Source organism: Branchiostoma lanceolatum, chromosome 1, assembly GCF_035083965.1.
Source record: "Branchiostoma lanceolatum isolate klBraLanc5 chromosome 1, klBraLanc5.hap2, whole genome shotgun sequence".
NCBI classification, from domain to species: Eukaryota; Metazoa; Chordata; class Leptocardii; order Amphioxiformes; family Branchiostomatidae; genus Branchiostoma; species Branchiostoma lanceolatum.
In genome coordinates this window covers 9,846,472-9,862,026 of record NC_089722.1, presented here as the reverse complement: position 1 = coordinate 9,862,026, position 15,555 = coordinate 9,846,472, and the positions used below count along the sequence as shown (strand labels likewise).

At 41.8% G+C, this 15,555-nt stretch overlaps 2 protein-coding genes across 4 annotated transcripts in view; both read left to right on the top strand.

Annotated features, from left to right (window-relative positions):
• Positions 1-742, top strand: part of LOC136432841 (glutamate receptor 1-like) — a 44,789-nt gene extending 44,047 nt beyond the window's left edge. Inside the window, exon 11 of the mRNA XM_066424401.1 lies at positions 120-742. Within this exon, the coding sequence (XP_066280498.1) occupies positions 120-254 (135 nt within the window). The 3' untranslated portion in view covers positions 255-742. The remainder of the gene's footprint in view (positions 1-119) is intronic.
• A 1,210-nt stretch (positions 743-1,952) lies between these two features.
• On the top strand, positions 1,953-14,083 carry LOC136432870 (calmodulin-like). 3 transcript variants are annotated; one of them, XM_066424453.1, is made up of 7 exons: positions 1,953-2,081; positions 11,250-11,337; positions 11,453-11,483; positions 12,015-12,158; positions 12,605-12,734; positions 13,233-13,348; positions 13,960-14,083. In XM_066424453.1, the coding sequence occupies exons 2-7, from the start codon at positions 11,284-11,286 to the stop codon at positions 14,016-14,018; spliced, it is 534 nt and encodes a 177-aa protein (XP_066280550.1). In that variant the 5' UTR covers positions 1,953-2,081; positions 11,250-11,283; the 3' UTR covers positions 14,019-14,083. The 3 variants fall into 3 exon arrangements, with proteins under 3 accessions (XP_066280550.1, XP_066280558.1, XP_066280569.1); XM_066424461.1 differs by lacking the exon at positions 1,953-2,081 and adding an exon at positions 7,188-7,370; XM_066424472.1 differs by lacking the exon at positions 1,953-2,081 and adding an exon at positions 7,756-7,779.
• Positions 14,084-15,555: the final 1,472 nt, after the last annotated feature.

Genomic DNA, 15,555 nt, shown 5'->3' with positions numbered 1-15,555 from the left:
ATTTCAGAACGTCAATTCTTCTTAGATATTTCCTTGAACTTGTGCATTTGCCGTGGCTCTCGTTATTCATTTTATCTCTTCCACTGATGATTTTTGATAATGACAAGTGTCTTTTGTAGAATCCCGTGACACTCATGGAGGCGATGAAGACACGTCTAAAGAGAATCTTCTCTCGTCGGAAGAGGAGCGGCGTCAAGAATGAAGTCCAACCGTCAAACATCCACCCGAACCCGGCCTTCATCGTTGACATGTGAGAAGATTCAAGACTGACTTTATAGAAGAATATATGTACATGCGTTTCGCGAATTGAATATTTCATAGGTTTCTGGACTAGTTATTTGAAATATCTAATATAGAAGCTTGTTTGCTGCACCTTGTTATGAAAGAAGACAACATGTTTTCAGGCGATCTCTCCATTCCCGAAAAGACTGAAATATTGCATTTTGACGATTGTTTAACCAGCAGGTGGCCAGGGATGGTGCTGCAGATTATGATCAAGTATGTAGTAGTCATGTCGTGTGAATTGTGAAAATAAACATGAAATTAGCCATTCACTGCTTGGAGACCTTATCAGATGATAGCTTTGTCCTTTTTACCCTTTATCTAACTGGAAGAACGAGTGTTGAAGTTTGTTTGTTTGTTTGTTTGTTGTTTTTGTTGTTGTTTGTTCACACAGCCAGTCTTTTGAAACAAGACATCCAAAGTCCTGATGAAAGGACGGTTATAATAAAGTTGTTCTCAACAATTGTCATACCATTCTCTGTGTGTTGTGTTCTTTTGCGCGCGCGCTCACATCAATTTTTGCGTGTCTAGAGATTGTCATGTAAACAAGCAAGTCAATGTGGGCCGACATAATCATCCCACACTCTGTGGTACAAGGACGCCTTCGCAGCGAAATATAGTAGAACTGCACCTACTGTGTGAACTTCATGATGTGGTGCTGACCAATCATTGTAGACCTATCGTTTAGTACTTTTCTCTATGCTGCTAGGGGTCACCCCGAAACATTTGCTGAAAACTGAATATTACCATGCTGTCGTGCGCTTCTATTCCGCTTGACGACGCCCTTGATACGCAGCGAAAAATCGGCGTTAGTGCTTTAGGAGTGATGGATTACGGCCATTGTTGGGCGGGGAGAAGGCGGGTAGTATACAAGAAAGAAAACATTGATGAAATAGAATACTAGTAACTTCAACGGCTGCTAATCTTCCAAAATGCCCAGCCTAGCGTTACCTGGCATTATGTAACTATTGAAAATCACACTGATATGCTTTGAGCGTTGTGTCGTTTCCAGCTGAGGCGCGAATAAATTGTCTAGTTTATCCCTTTCAAGGCCTATTAACACTCAAAAATGCTGATTTAGTGATCCACTCCTCAAACATTCAGCGCTTCCTATCCATACAATGGTAATATACTTGAAAGTGTTTATAACATACGTACAAACAATATAGATGGGTTAAGGCTGTTTGCCTTGTTGTCGTGAACCTCATCATGCCGTCATCGCTAAATTGTTTATATTGATTGAACGTCTGCCTTTCTGACTGGAAATACTTTTTTATTCATTGGTTTGGCTGTTCTGGGGAAAGCCAGGGCTGCCCAACTAGCCTGTGGCTAGCACAATGGGCTAGCCCTGCTGACAAAGTCAAGACATTACAATGGACAGCATAACGAGCTATAACAATATTCTAAATACATGTACATATTAAAAACTGTCGTACATAGATGATTAAAAAGATAAATAACGTCTAAAATGGTATCTACATCGGGAAGTCAGGGTCAGTACGTATGGGTCGCCTAAACAGTACTGTTCCAGAGTTTCCTTTTGAAGGAGGCAGACTGGAATTATTCACTATACCCTGTCTGCGGCTCTAACGTTACACACAATCTACCCCTCAAGAGTTCGCCGTGTGGGGGCGTCACAAATCACGTGACCATTTCTACCAGAACCTGTCGGACCGGTGACCACGTAACTACATCTGAGGGGTGCATACCTTCTAGGTTAGTCTCATAATACAGCTGTTACATCAATTCGCAGGAAAATACACCTAAGCGAGTGGATTAGGACTTTCCGCAGATTACAGGTAAGTTGCTTAAACTAGTGTCTATTGTAAGCTTTATACTTGTCCCTGCCGCATTCATGTATATATCCATGCGATAATGAGTGCGTTGCTGACACTGTTTTGTTGTGATTCTTTACCTGAAGTTGACTAGGTTGTTCTCTTGTAGATTTTAGAGTCTATAATGCGCTTTGTGAATCATCTATTCAACAGTATAAGTTCTTCTTCGTTGGCAGTATAAGTTTCGTTTGACTTATTCTTAATTCAGATGAGTGACAAATGGTTCTAGTGACGTGAAAACTTGGAATATCTTGACGCAGATGTTTGTGTCTCCTACACAAGTCCCTTACCACCCCCCCTCCCCATGGCATGGTAGTACACACATCTGCTGAACTTCTGAACTTAGTGACCTCCAGAATTCCTTTAAACTATAAGTACAATTTACATGTAGTATACCTCAGCTGTGTCTATACTAAACTATATACCTATAACGTGATTGGCATACGACGTGCAGAAGCAATGTTAAAGAAGGCAGTACGCGCCTGCGGCACTAACCTTTCCGTTGATACTAGCCTACTCTACGTCGCCATCTTCCGTAACCGACATTACTTACACTTGATTCAACCTATGCGACTTTTAACGCTCGAACAAGTACCTTTCGACTTTCATAACCTGAGTTTGCAGTTCCATTTTGATCATACGATGATAGCGGAATAGTAATTATACATCAATACACGACGTAGTCATTTTAGCTTACTGCAACCAATTAAAAACTTTCTATAATCTAAATGTTTATTTGAGATGATGTTTTGTTAGAATGCTACAATTTTTATCATCTCAAAGGTATGTTATCATTGCGACAGCAAGGTGTATTAAGCGATCACTAATATCTTAGCGCCCATCGTGTAATGATTAGAAATTCCGTCTTTGGGGCTCAAGGTCAGCCTTCGAGTCAGCATCTTTTTCTTGGTGTTCTGACCCTTTTCTCAACGATGTTGGTAAGGACTGCAGGCCTTTTGGGGGAATATTGAAATCTTGAAATCTTGCTTAAAGAGAGCAGCACATGTCGGGCATGAGAAACGAAACCACTTCACATAATAGTATATATGGTATACCTCAATATTTTTGATATCTTTGACGGTCAAAGCACGGAATCTCTAAGTACCACCAGAGTCCCGCTGTGCGGCACAAGAATCAGACCGTGCGAAAACTATGAATAGGTAATGTGAGTCCAAAGGCACAGACATCACGGTTAGGCATCTCTAACATGTGAGAACGATCTTAATAGAGTTCAGCATTGTAACTAAAACTTACGGCTTGGAGACGAAGTTCTATTTCCGTAGCTTCTTTTGAAAAGGCTGAAACAGATGAGTCCAATTATCATAAACTTGAACTGGCGAAAAGAAACGAATTTCTCACTTCGACCTCTCGGCCTTTTCTTGGTTCTATGTTGAATGTGAAGTATTAGTGATGTCAGGCGAGGATTGCTTACCCACGGCGTCGTTAAACTGGTATTCATTCACACAAATATCATAGTTCGATTCCTGAATTGTTGAAATATTTCTGTCAACATCCTTGACATTCTATTGCGATAGACCGGCGGAAACACATTGGAGATGCGCCGGAAATATCAGAGGGCTTTGGGTCTGCGCCAAATGTACATATAACATTTCAGTAGACGCGAGACGTAGGGGATTGGAATCAGTCTGAAACACCTTGAAGGCGTGACGGACATTACGTCACCAGGCCCGAGACATCGGCAGAGACAGGCTTTATAACTCCACGTGCAAATTGACTGAAAGGAGATACCACACGGAGATACATTACAAATCTGAGAGAGCTATTCCTCAAGAAACTTTCAGATAACTGACAGTCTGTAAGACAAAAGTACATAGTGCGTTTACATGTGACAAGCCCCAATTCAGCCTCTGTACGGTCATTTCAAGCCCATGAATGCAATGACGTGTGCAAATGAAACATGCATACTTAGTTCTGATACATAAGAAAAATCGAAATCTGATATGGGTAAATATCATATTGACCACTAAGACGAAAGATTATATTGAAGGTAAAGGATATATGTATAGACTCTAACGATGAATATGGGGAATAGGATGTTGGTGTGGTATCAAAGGGGGGCTCAACGGTAAAGGAAAGTGCCTGAGTATATTTGTGACTTGCTTTGGGTTAAAGATTTACTTTGATGTCTGGCTATCATCCTATTGAAACCCATACTCCAGATTTGTTTTGATATTGTTTCATTCTATTGTTTTATGTGTCATGGAATTTTACAAATTCGGTAGATTTTGTAGTCATGAAAATGTGGTATGATAAAAAATAACACCGGCTTCTCGGGATATGCCCAGTGTTCTACCCCCCCCCCCCCCTTTAACAACACATGTTGTGTACCGAGACGTAGTCTGGAGCAAGAAAACCCATCTCCAGACCTGTCAGGTGTAACTGATGACCACGACTCCAGTCTTCACCTTCAACATTTCGCACTGGGCAGGGTCACACTTTCTAGAAATTGCTCCTTGCGGAGGAAATTGAATAACTTTCTAGGCTTCACTCCTGCTTTATATGGTTTTCTATCATATAATATTTGTCACTTAAAGAATAGAATAAGTCTCTCCTACAAAAATAAAAACTTGGATACAAGAGAGGCAAAAGCAATGAAGTCATGTAGTGTCCTCAGGACTAATGTTGACATGGGCCATGAAAGCTGGAGGGATGCAAAATGTCGGTTAGTCTGATAACTCTGGGTTTTTCCTTGTGTTGGATATCCCTGCAGTACAAATACTGCGTCAGAAGTCCAGACATATTGGGAGAACCGACACAACCTTCTATCGTCGTAGAATCCCGTAGCTTTGCAGAATCAGTCGCCTTACAATACTGAAATGTCTAAGACAGAATTATAGGGCATATATTAGGAGGAAGATGATTAGAAGAAGCTTTGCCCGAGGGGGAAGGGAATCTTTGATCTTAGATTGGTTTGAGTGGATCCACAGATCAGTGACCTCAATTGACCTTTTATAATTGTTTTCACTCATCATATCGCTTCTACACTGGATAAATTACAACATTGATTTTAGTCGTACTCATTTTTTAATATAACGTAATCGAATTAGAATCGACAACATGATTATCTTGCACTTGGTTGTGGTACAATTCCTACGACGTTCAGAAATGTCGCGGTTTAGTTAGATAAAGTTGTAACGTTACACTGATTTTAGCAGACAGCCTATAATAAAGCCATCGTGTACGGTATGCTATGCTCATCCCCACACACATTACAGCGAGAGTTTACAACCCAACCGAATCCCTCTCCGGGAGTGAAGCCTTTGCATATGTCTAAATATACATACCATGTAAGATAAAGTTGTACACTGATTTTAGCAGACAGCCTATGATTAAGACGTCGTGTATCGATATGCTATGCTCATTCCCACACAAATTACGACGAGAGTTTACAACCTAACCGAGCCCCTCTCCGTGAGTGAGGCCTTTGCATATTTCTAAATATACATACCATGTTAGATAAAGTTGTACACTGATTTCAGCAGACAGCCCATGATTAAGACCGACGGTCGTGTACGGTATGCTATGCTCATCTCCACACAAATTACGACGAGAGTTTACAACCCAACTGAGTCCCTCTCCGTGAGTGAAGCCTTCGTATTTTTCTAAATATATGCCATGTTAGGCTCTCGGAGAGCACAAGTCGCCGACTGGTAACGAAGCGAGCCTTGTTGTTCATCAGGCCCGGGATCGATCGCGCTTTGATGTCACGGAGCGTTCCCACGGGAAGATACACGCCGCCTTTGAAGATTGAGAACGGCCGTAATTACAGCTTTTGTCATCACTAGTTTTGTGTCCAATGTTGCTCATATAGACGCCTTAGACGAGGAATTGAATACCCACAAACCTTTAATGTGGCTGTTTCGTAGCTGATGGCTCGCCTGAGGACAAAATGATGCCGCCTGCTAATACGTCGTAAAGGCGGTGTAAAAGTTTCGGTGAAGTGCAAGGACGAATTTCATGATATTTACAGAAAATGTATAACTTTTTTTGTATTTCTTACTTCTTGTAATAGACTAGACTGAATACTTCAGTTCCAGGCCCTTTTGTTATGACATTCCTGCGTTTTTGTTGGGGGCCCGAGCGTATTTGTTTTTGACGATTCCCTAAGTACCTTCGTCTGGCGTCTATGTGACGCCGTCTTTACAAGTTGAACATGCACCTTACAGAACTTGGGTTATGCTGGAACGTTACCTAATGTTACTATTACCCGAAAGCCTCGCCTAACACTACGGCAGAAATGTATTCTCTCCACCCGCACTCTAGTTCCTTCAGGAATAAACCACTTTGTCCGCTACAGCCACCTAATCAATCCAGTCCCGCCGAGGCATCGGGTCCGAGCTGTAAGATTCACCCCGCGCACCCTCGGAATACATTCTGAGGTTTTGGTCGATTGAACTACATTTGGGCGTCGAGGTAAAAGTGCTGACTATAGCTGAGCGCTGTGTACATCACAGCCTGGTGTAACGTCGTGGCTGACTCTAACCTGCACCGGTAATGCCTCCATTCCGCTATACTGTACTAGGACGGCGCTCTCGCCTGGCGCTCTCTCCGACCTAAAATCTAACACAGAACTCAACGAAATTCATAGTATATAAAACTAATCTTTTTGCGATCTGTGTGTTTTGTTGTCTTATCAGCCACTCTTTTACATTTTGCATGATGTTCCAACTATCAAATCAAAGACTAGACAAATTCGATTTAGGTCACAGCGAGAGCGCAGCGCGATTGCCGTCTAGTGGAATGGGAGCCTAAGAAATCCAACCACCTGTATGAAAAACAAATACTTGTAGTCCCGCTGTCTGAGCAAACGTTTGCTGTGGGCGGGGGTTACCGAATGCCTTTACGTATCATCTTCACTGACATTAAAATTCATTTCTTTCTTCTTAGTGAAAAGAGCAGATTTATCAGGTTGGATTCACAGTTATTGAGACAAAATAACACTTAATTTGACGTGATTCGGCGGATTTAATACTCCTTTAAACTCCTTCCATAGCCACAAACCACGTGACTAGGTTGTGAACGCTTGAGTGGGGGGTCGAGAGTGCGCTGGCATTTTTCGACAGAGGGTTGTTGTCGTTCTGCTACCAGGGGCTCTCAGGTGACAATACGTCATACCTGGCCTGCCGTACGACAAGGAAAAAGACTTTCTTCACGTGTGTCGTCACTCAGAAAGTAGAGCGTGAACAGGGAACGCACGAGAACTGGTACGACTGCCGGCACACAGGACTTAGGGTAAGCTTACTCCTGTTCACCTCAGTGTAGTGTTTAGACTTCATGTGCCACTGTAACATACATGTGTTTATGCCAGTCTGAACCAACAGCAAACCTTCCCGACTTGGCCGCTTAAGATTGTGATCGTCTCTGTTAGTATTTTACACTCGTATTTCCTTGACGGAAACGCGAAAGATTGAGGATTACTCTAAGACGTAATGCCTGCCGGACAGTGCGTTAGTTCTTCGGTCAACCAAATTCTTCTATTCACGGACGAGGGGAGAACTTGAAAGTTCGCCAACCATACTGAAGGTTACGTTGTGTCGAAGCAGGGGCATATTCTGTTTGATAGGAGAAGGCTGCTACGCTCGCCATACCGACCGATCGCAGTGTTTATTTAAGGGAAATACCTGCGACCTGTCCAAGCAAGGTAAGTCCAGGCTATTGACATATTGTAGGGTAACATTTCATCGCCAGCACGGCTTTAGTAAGGCCCAGTTGTCGTGTTTTAGAAACAAAAATCTCTACATGGCACAATGAAATGGCGTTACAGTACGTTCGGGAGGCTATTTTCACTGGTCTTTACTTCTGTCAAGCCAAGCGTGAAACTGGAGGCATGACCAAACGTCACAACAGGTCAAACCTCCGCAACCATGAAGTGGAATCGCTTAAAAGAAAGGTTGTTTCTACAGCGTTTGGGGTGTTTGTTATGATATTATTTTGCCATTTTGTCAGAATATAAATGCATATGTTTTAGACACGAAGTCCGGGAAACAGGAAAAGACAGTGTCACGACAAGGCAAGAACAAGCATGAGTGGGTATGATTAGAAGCTAGATTCGAAGTTGCTATGCTTAATCATCCTACTGTGGCCTTTTTAGATACACATCATTCACAGTGAAAGTCACGCAGACCTCTGAAAGAACGGCATTCCTGACTTTGCAAGTGTATCTGTTATGGTCAGTAGCGGACATGTTAAGAATATAAGCACCACTTTAAAATACATGCCAATGGATACTGGAAAAGGCTATAGATCTGAAACCGTGCGTAGTTCAGAGCTCGCTTGCACCAGTGGCACTATTCTTGAGCGAACTTAAGGGAACCATCTCAGCATGTCAACGTGCCAGTTCACTCCAGTTCATCTATGGCAGCCGCCGTGAAGCGTTAAGCACCACATAACAGTGAATAGTGCTATCGCTGGATTGCATTTGCCCCTGAACAAGGAAGGAGAGGAAAGCTACGTTACAACCTTATAAATCTTGGTTGATCCTTGTAAGCCGTTCCTTGTAACATCACATGAAGGTCATACTGAAGGTAGCAGAATATAATCTAAAAGCTTTTAGAAAATGCTTCTTTTCAAACAGCGACAGTGGGGCGCTTCTAGTGTAGATATCAGCTGACAATTCATTTTTGGTGCGTAGTTATGAAATCATTTTGTTCTTAGTTACTTAATGCCAATGTATCACTTACATTGTTTCACACCAGAGAAGATGAAATATTTAACATAGCCTAATAACGTAGTCAAAGGGAGAGAATCGTGTGTAGTGTGTTTTCATTTCTATATAATAGCAATGTGGTTAGAAGGAGATAACCTCCTTGGTTAATGTAGTTGTCGGTAGGTCTACTCGGAGGAGGGGGCAACGTGCGGTCAGTAGTGTCAGGTTTCTAAATCTGTTTTGTAAACAGTAAATGTTTTGAAGCGGCAGTATTTAGTCAACATCCATCTGTGAAAATAATCCACCGGGTCGGTCTCAAATGTGCCTTTATACGTCTGCTTTCATAGGGTGGGTCTCGGATAGAACAATCTACTAATGTTTTCCGTAAGAAACCCATTTGTAGCAAAGATATCAACCAAAACAAACGTTTGAGGTTAACCAAACTTGAAAATGAATTGTAAATCCTCAGTTAGCATATGCCGCAAAAGGATACGAAAAGTAAACGTACTTGAAATGTCGCAATGAATAGTATACTACTATAATTTTCTGCTCCATGCAATTCTGTTGAAAATATGTATGAACGTATCTATCTGGGATGCCATGGAGGGTCTCTAGGGACTTACAATTACCTTTCAGAGCCTGCACGTCGTTCCTATTTCTACTATTTTGGCCAAGACTGTAGAATGATTATATGCTAATTACAACTGCCGCCTGGAAGCTAATCAGAAATAAGAAGATAGACACAAATGTTTACAAACAATGTTCAAAGGCTAAAGGATACTATCGCCAACAGAAGAGGCAGAGTTCCAAAGTTATTTTTCTTAGTATAAAAGATTAATACTATGGTATTGGTCTTATAGCTTCTTTTCCCCACATATGCTACAAAGCTACTATTAACAGTTATCGATCTCCACCTCCACACAATTAGTTGGTATGATCCGCGTTATTGGTACAATTTCAGTAATGACGCTTTCCCATGGATCACTTCCTCAGGCGTCTCTCTACACAGAGACCTTGGCATTTCCGATACTTCACTCTACCGCGCGGGAACATGTGAACCGCCTCTGTCGCTTGCGGGCGCGTAAGAAATCGATAATTTCCAATTTTCCGTAATCATTGCCTGAATCGCTTCAATTCCATTAAGAAAAAATGATACATTTTTTTCACAACTTTCCATTCCTAAGGGCATTTCAAGCTCCTAGTATATCGCTATGATCTTTAATGGCAGTAATATAATCCATTAGAATCAAATATGATGTAAGAAACTATTATAAATTCCAAGTCAGTAATCTGTTTGAATTCGAAAGGGAATTTAAGGACAACGTAAGTTGAAAAGTTGCGTAACCCAGCGGTCTTGTAGCATTACACACCAATTCTTCTCGTGCCTTTGGATCCATTCTGGAAGATTAGAGTGAAGTATTGCAGATTGCTTTGACTGAGTTTTGCTGTACGTCGTCCGTTAGGACCTGAACCTGGACTGAGGGCGTTTTGATTACTGTTTCTTATTACGCACCGTTACTGATTTCTCCCGAGTCGGAAAAGAAATCAGTCATTACAGATCATTAACAATTATAAATGGTAGACAACAATAAAAGTTAAGTTTCATGCTTATGATCAATACTAAAAGAGCGATAGACGACTAGAACAAGGCAGTCAGAGATGGCAGACTTCACTCCCTTACCCATACTGCTTTGCCACCCTTGGAGTCCCACAGACTTATGGCAACACCACGCCGTGTAGATTTAGAAGTGCAGAAACACACACAAACAGACAGACAGACAGACACACACACAGATACACACACGCACACACAAACACACACACACACACACACACACACACACACACATGAAAAGTCTGTTAGTAATCGATTGTCTTTAGTGGTTACTGACAATAAAACATGCCGTCAGCTGCGTTAGTCAGAGACCGCCGTTTAAAAGCTTTCCGATTAGATAGCACCAATAATTAATGTATCCTTCTCGTTTCCACAGTCAGTAGTCGGGGTATGGTTTGGATCGATATTGAGTTGTATCATTTAAAGATATTATCATGTGCGCTTCAGACTTCAATAGGGGAGATATCACCTTAAATGACGTGTCGACTGCTATTACAAGCATCAATTTCGGGGAATCCGAAGTACGTTTCAAAGAAGTCAAAGATACCATACGACTAGTACACACCTATCAAGATACGACTGGTATCAAAGAACTCAATGTACAATTATCAGTGTAGTTATAATGCACTGTTTTGAATGTGTACTTCGGTGTAATATCCGCGTATTTTGCATTTACCATGTAAACTTTGAATGTTTCTTATTCAAATATCCGTGATATTTATAGTGTTAGCGACACCACCATCAGTTTTCATGCTATGGCGAGACTTAAGTTCATTCGCATATCTTCTGCTTGATTCTTTTAAAGTTTGAAATGATCTTATAAACCGTGCATGTGTTTATTGTTCTGTAGGCAGTGCGACGCACAGTACCTTTAAGGAACAAGCATGGCGGAGCCTAAGGTCAACGTCAGGGTCAAACCCGAGGACTTCGCAAGAATGGTAAAAATCAAGATAACTACAAGGTTTATGCTGTTTGTTAATGTGGCTTCCTTTTTTGTCTTTACAGTCATTAAAAGACTGTGTACTAAAGCTATTTGATTTGTCTTCATTACAGACAAAGAAATTGACGCATGAGCAGATTATGGGTACGTATCAACTACTAATCTTAATTTTAAGTCTTATCCTATATACTACAGGTAACTAATACTTCTGTTATTGTGGCCAAACTGAATTTTCCCCTTCCAACCATCTTGGATGCGTCGTGTTGGCGTAGACGTACAGGGTCTTGGGTTTGAATCCAAGGGACATGCCACCGATGTTGCTCCCTTGGTGAAGGCACTTTACACGATTTTCCTCACTCCACCCAGATGTAAAAATGGGTACCTGACTTCGGTTGCAATTGGGGACTCCGAGGTAAAAGGCGGTGAAAGGAGAGGGATGGGTGTTCGTCTTCCAATACCGTGCCCTAGACACAGTGGATAACAACCTACTGTCACTACGGCCTCAAAAAGGCTATGGGACTACCTTTCTTACCTGCCGATCATAAAGCACGTTGTACGTTTGTCTGTACTTTTGTGGGTCAGCCGTTACCAGCGATAGCTGCCTTGGCTAGCCCAGTGTAATCAATTGTTTCATTCTCAAAAGATACAAATATATATATCCTGCTTGTTTCGCAGAGTTCCGTGAGGCGTTCAGTGCGATAGACCAGGACGGGGACGGAGTGATCAGGTCCAAGGAGCTGGGGAAGCTGATGCGGGCCATGGGGGAGAACCCCACCGAGCAGGAGGTGGAGGAGATAGTCGTGCAGCTGGACTTGGACGGTCAGTTCGTCATGCTACAGTAACTGTGAAGACATCATGCTTTTGTGTTTTTGGTTTGTTTGCTGGGATTATGGCATGCTTTTGGCATGGATTGCTTTCTTTTATGTGCTTCATTTGGATACTTGCTGCATTTTTTCTATTCATTTGGAAATAAACCGTGCAAAGTAGCATTTATTCAAGGAAGTAACAAACAAGAAAACCTATTTGAACGTGACCATAGAATATGTCCACACTTTACTTGTTAATATCTAGAGAAGTTTAACATAAAAGGGTCATTAAACTAGCTTTATGTCGTACTGTAATCATGCTTCATAGACCTATGCACGCAGTATTGGAAAGTCTACCGTGATCATATTGAACGTGTCCAAAACGTCGATTCAGATCGATTTCTGGGGAAGAGTCGTAATACCAGAATTATACCGTAACAAGATGCTTCCCTGTCACAGGGGACGGGACCATCGACTTCCCAGAATTCCTCAACGTCATGGTGAAGAGGCTGTTCGCATCGGAGGATCAGAGTGAGTGGCTGAGGAGCGCCTTCCGGGCCTTCGACATGGATGGGAGTGGATACATCAGGTGATTACTGTATCCATCCGTGTTCGTGACTCCAATGCTAACAGGCCTTACTAAAATCGCGCTCCTAGCGGCCGGCCTGGCGGTTACAGCAAACGTCTTTGGGGACGGGGTCATTAAACCCAGCCAGCGAGAGATTGCGTAAGCACAGGCTACAATGCTACACAGTAGTCAACATGGTGACAATACGTGTCAAAACATAAACAGCAAGTACGTAGACAATAGATTTTGTCAGAGAAAGATACAGTCAAACCTGTCCTTTTGACCACTATTACTACATTACGAAAAACTACCTGATACATTTTTGTGATCACTTTTTTGGCGGTCCCTAGAATGATTTTACCCATTGACACAAGCATTGCGAATCCTTTCTATCGGATCGGTGACCACGTGTTCAAATAGACTGGGCTTAGTCGGTCCCCTGAGTGGTCTATGATCTTCTACTGAAGTACTGACTTATTTGATAGACAGTATTACATAACAACAATGTACCCCCTCCAGCCTTCCTGAACTTGAGCACGTGATGACTGAGATGTGCGACAACATCACTGACGAGGAAATCAAGGAGATGTTTGACCTGTTTGACGTTAACAAGGACGGCAGGCTCAGCTTCCAAGGTTCGTTTATATCCCATTCCGCTAGGACGGCGCTCTCGCCGCATGCTCTCTGCGACCTAAAATTCACAGACCTCTCAACAAATGTCAGATAAAAAGCGAACCTTTCTACGCTTTGTGTGCTTTGTTGTCTCTTCTGTCATACTTTTACATTTTGCATGATATTCAAATTATGAAATCAAGGGTTACACAAATCCGACTTAGGCCGCAGCGAGAGCTCAGTCAGAACGCAGAGAGAAGGCAGCGCGATCGCCGCCTTACGAATTACCGTTATTTTATGGACCAAAACGTTGTACTTAGGATGCAAAGAGCATTGATACTGAAAATGCCCTTTTGAAATAATTGCTTCATATTTCACTGAACAACATTTCTTGCATTGTACTGTAATACTAATGTTCGTAGTATCTTTTCGCTTCAGCATCATTAATAGTTCAAAGGGTATACTGAATATCAAATCATCTATTCAGTGTTGCAGAGTTCCGTTTTTTCTTCAAAATAAATCAACTTCACCTAGCTATAGAGTTTAACGATTAGTTCAAAGCACTTACATTAAATCTTGTATTCTGTGATTTAACCTGGTATGTCTATTTTTTTCATGTTCTGTCTCACTCCAGAGTTTGCGACTATTCTGAGTTTAGACCAAGACCAATCGTGGGGACTTTCAACGCAGTGATGAGACACAACCCTAAACCAACATCACTTCATTAAAACTACCCGTAAGAGCAGCACGTGGACAGTGTGCTTGTTGGCACGCGTGTGTATACACGTACGTGCGAATTGTGCGTGTGCTGAGGAAACTCCAGTTGTGTATTTCTTCACATTTGCTTCACCCTACAATGTAGATACTTGATACGAGTGAAGCGTCTAAAACATAATAGATACATATGCACGTGCACTTTCCAGGTAACCTGTATCTCTGAATCATTGACTCTTAACCATATTCGTAGATGCAAATTAATCTATAGTCCAACTTTGTCAGCTCTGAAGGTAGCTAACTACCAATTGTAGTGACTGTTGGCAACTCTATACTAGAGTACTATTGCACTATCTTTATATTGGTTCACAACAGGTGATACAATGGCAGGTGTTTTAGTACCATATGAGACCGCGTGGTGAAATGCTTGCATGCTCATAGAAATGTGTTTAATTCTTCACAAAGAGAGATGTACAGGCACAAGGGAACCTTTGTAAAAATAAAGATCTCTCAAAAACATACGCTTCGGTATATCAGACAAGAGAGCAAGGTAACAGAGGATACATATTTTTATGGAAATGATTTGTGTATTTATCAGATTTTATTTGGTCTGTAGGCCACATTTGTAACTCTTTGTTTGCCACTTTATTGAAATGTCATTTGCGGTGAAATGTAACCTACAATGGTGTATCCATGGTGTGGTGTGACGTCACTGAAGCATTGATAGCTTGATAATAAAACATTGATCTGTGGAATATCCATAGCATTGGTCTGGTCTTTTATTGAGTGGTCAGAATGAAGAAGCCAGTAGTTGGATCTCGTTTAAGCAAGCACAAGGTCTAGCTGAATGACCACAGCATTTATAGGTCCACGAGACAAAATAAGCAGTAGAACCATATGCAAATGCATAAAACGTGGTCCACAAGATTAACATTGCCTTTGTAAAGCAAGTTTGTTAAAGCAACCATTTACACTTAATCCTTTAGTTATCCATGTGACCTAGAAAACAAGACTTCCATTCAACAGAAGGTCAAGGATCATCTATACCCTCACTTTAGGTTTTAGAGGGGAAGATACATTTTGTTTTACAAACAAAGTGCAAATAAAACGTTGTTTGAAAGATGAATTATAAAATTGCGTCACGATCACGCCTTCATTCCGAAGAAAGCGACGTTGACCGCCATGGTGTTGGCTGTGCGCATCTGCCGGTTTTTCTCGAGCTGTCTCCGGAACTCTTCCAACTTGTCAGGATTCAGAAGGTCGTTCTTCACTTTCTTTGGGGCTGGCTTGTCAGGTGGAGGGTGTGGCTCGTCGCTCTTTGCATCCTGGGGAAATAAAACACAACAGTGTGACTTCTAAATACAAACATGCAATATGCCCGGAATAAATGCCAACCGCTCAAGCCCCTCTCTCACTGGACCCGCGGCACGCTGGCGGCGTCGCTGCCGCCAATCGAATTGACAAAGCACTCAACGAATTTCATCGACAAAAAAGGAATCTTTTTAAGCTTTGTGTG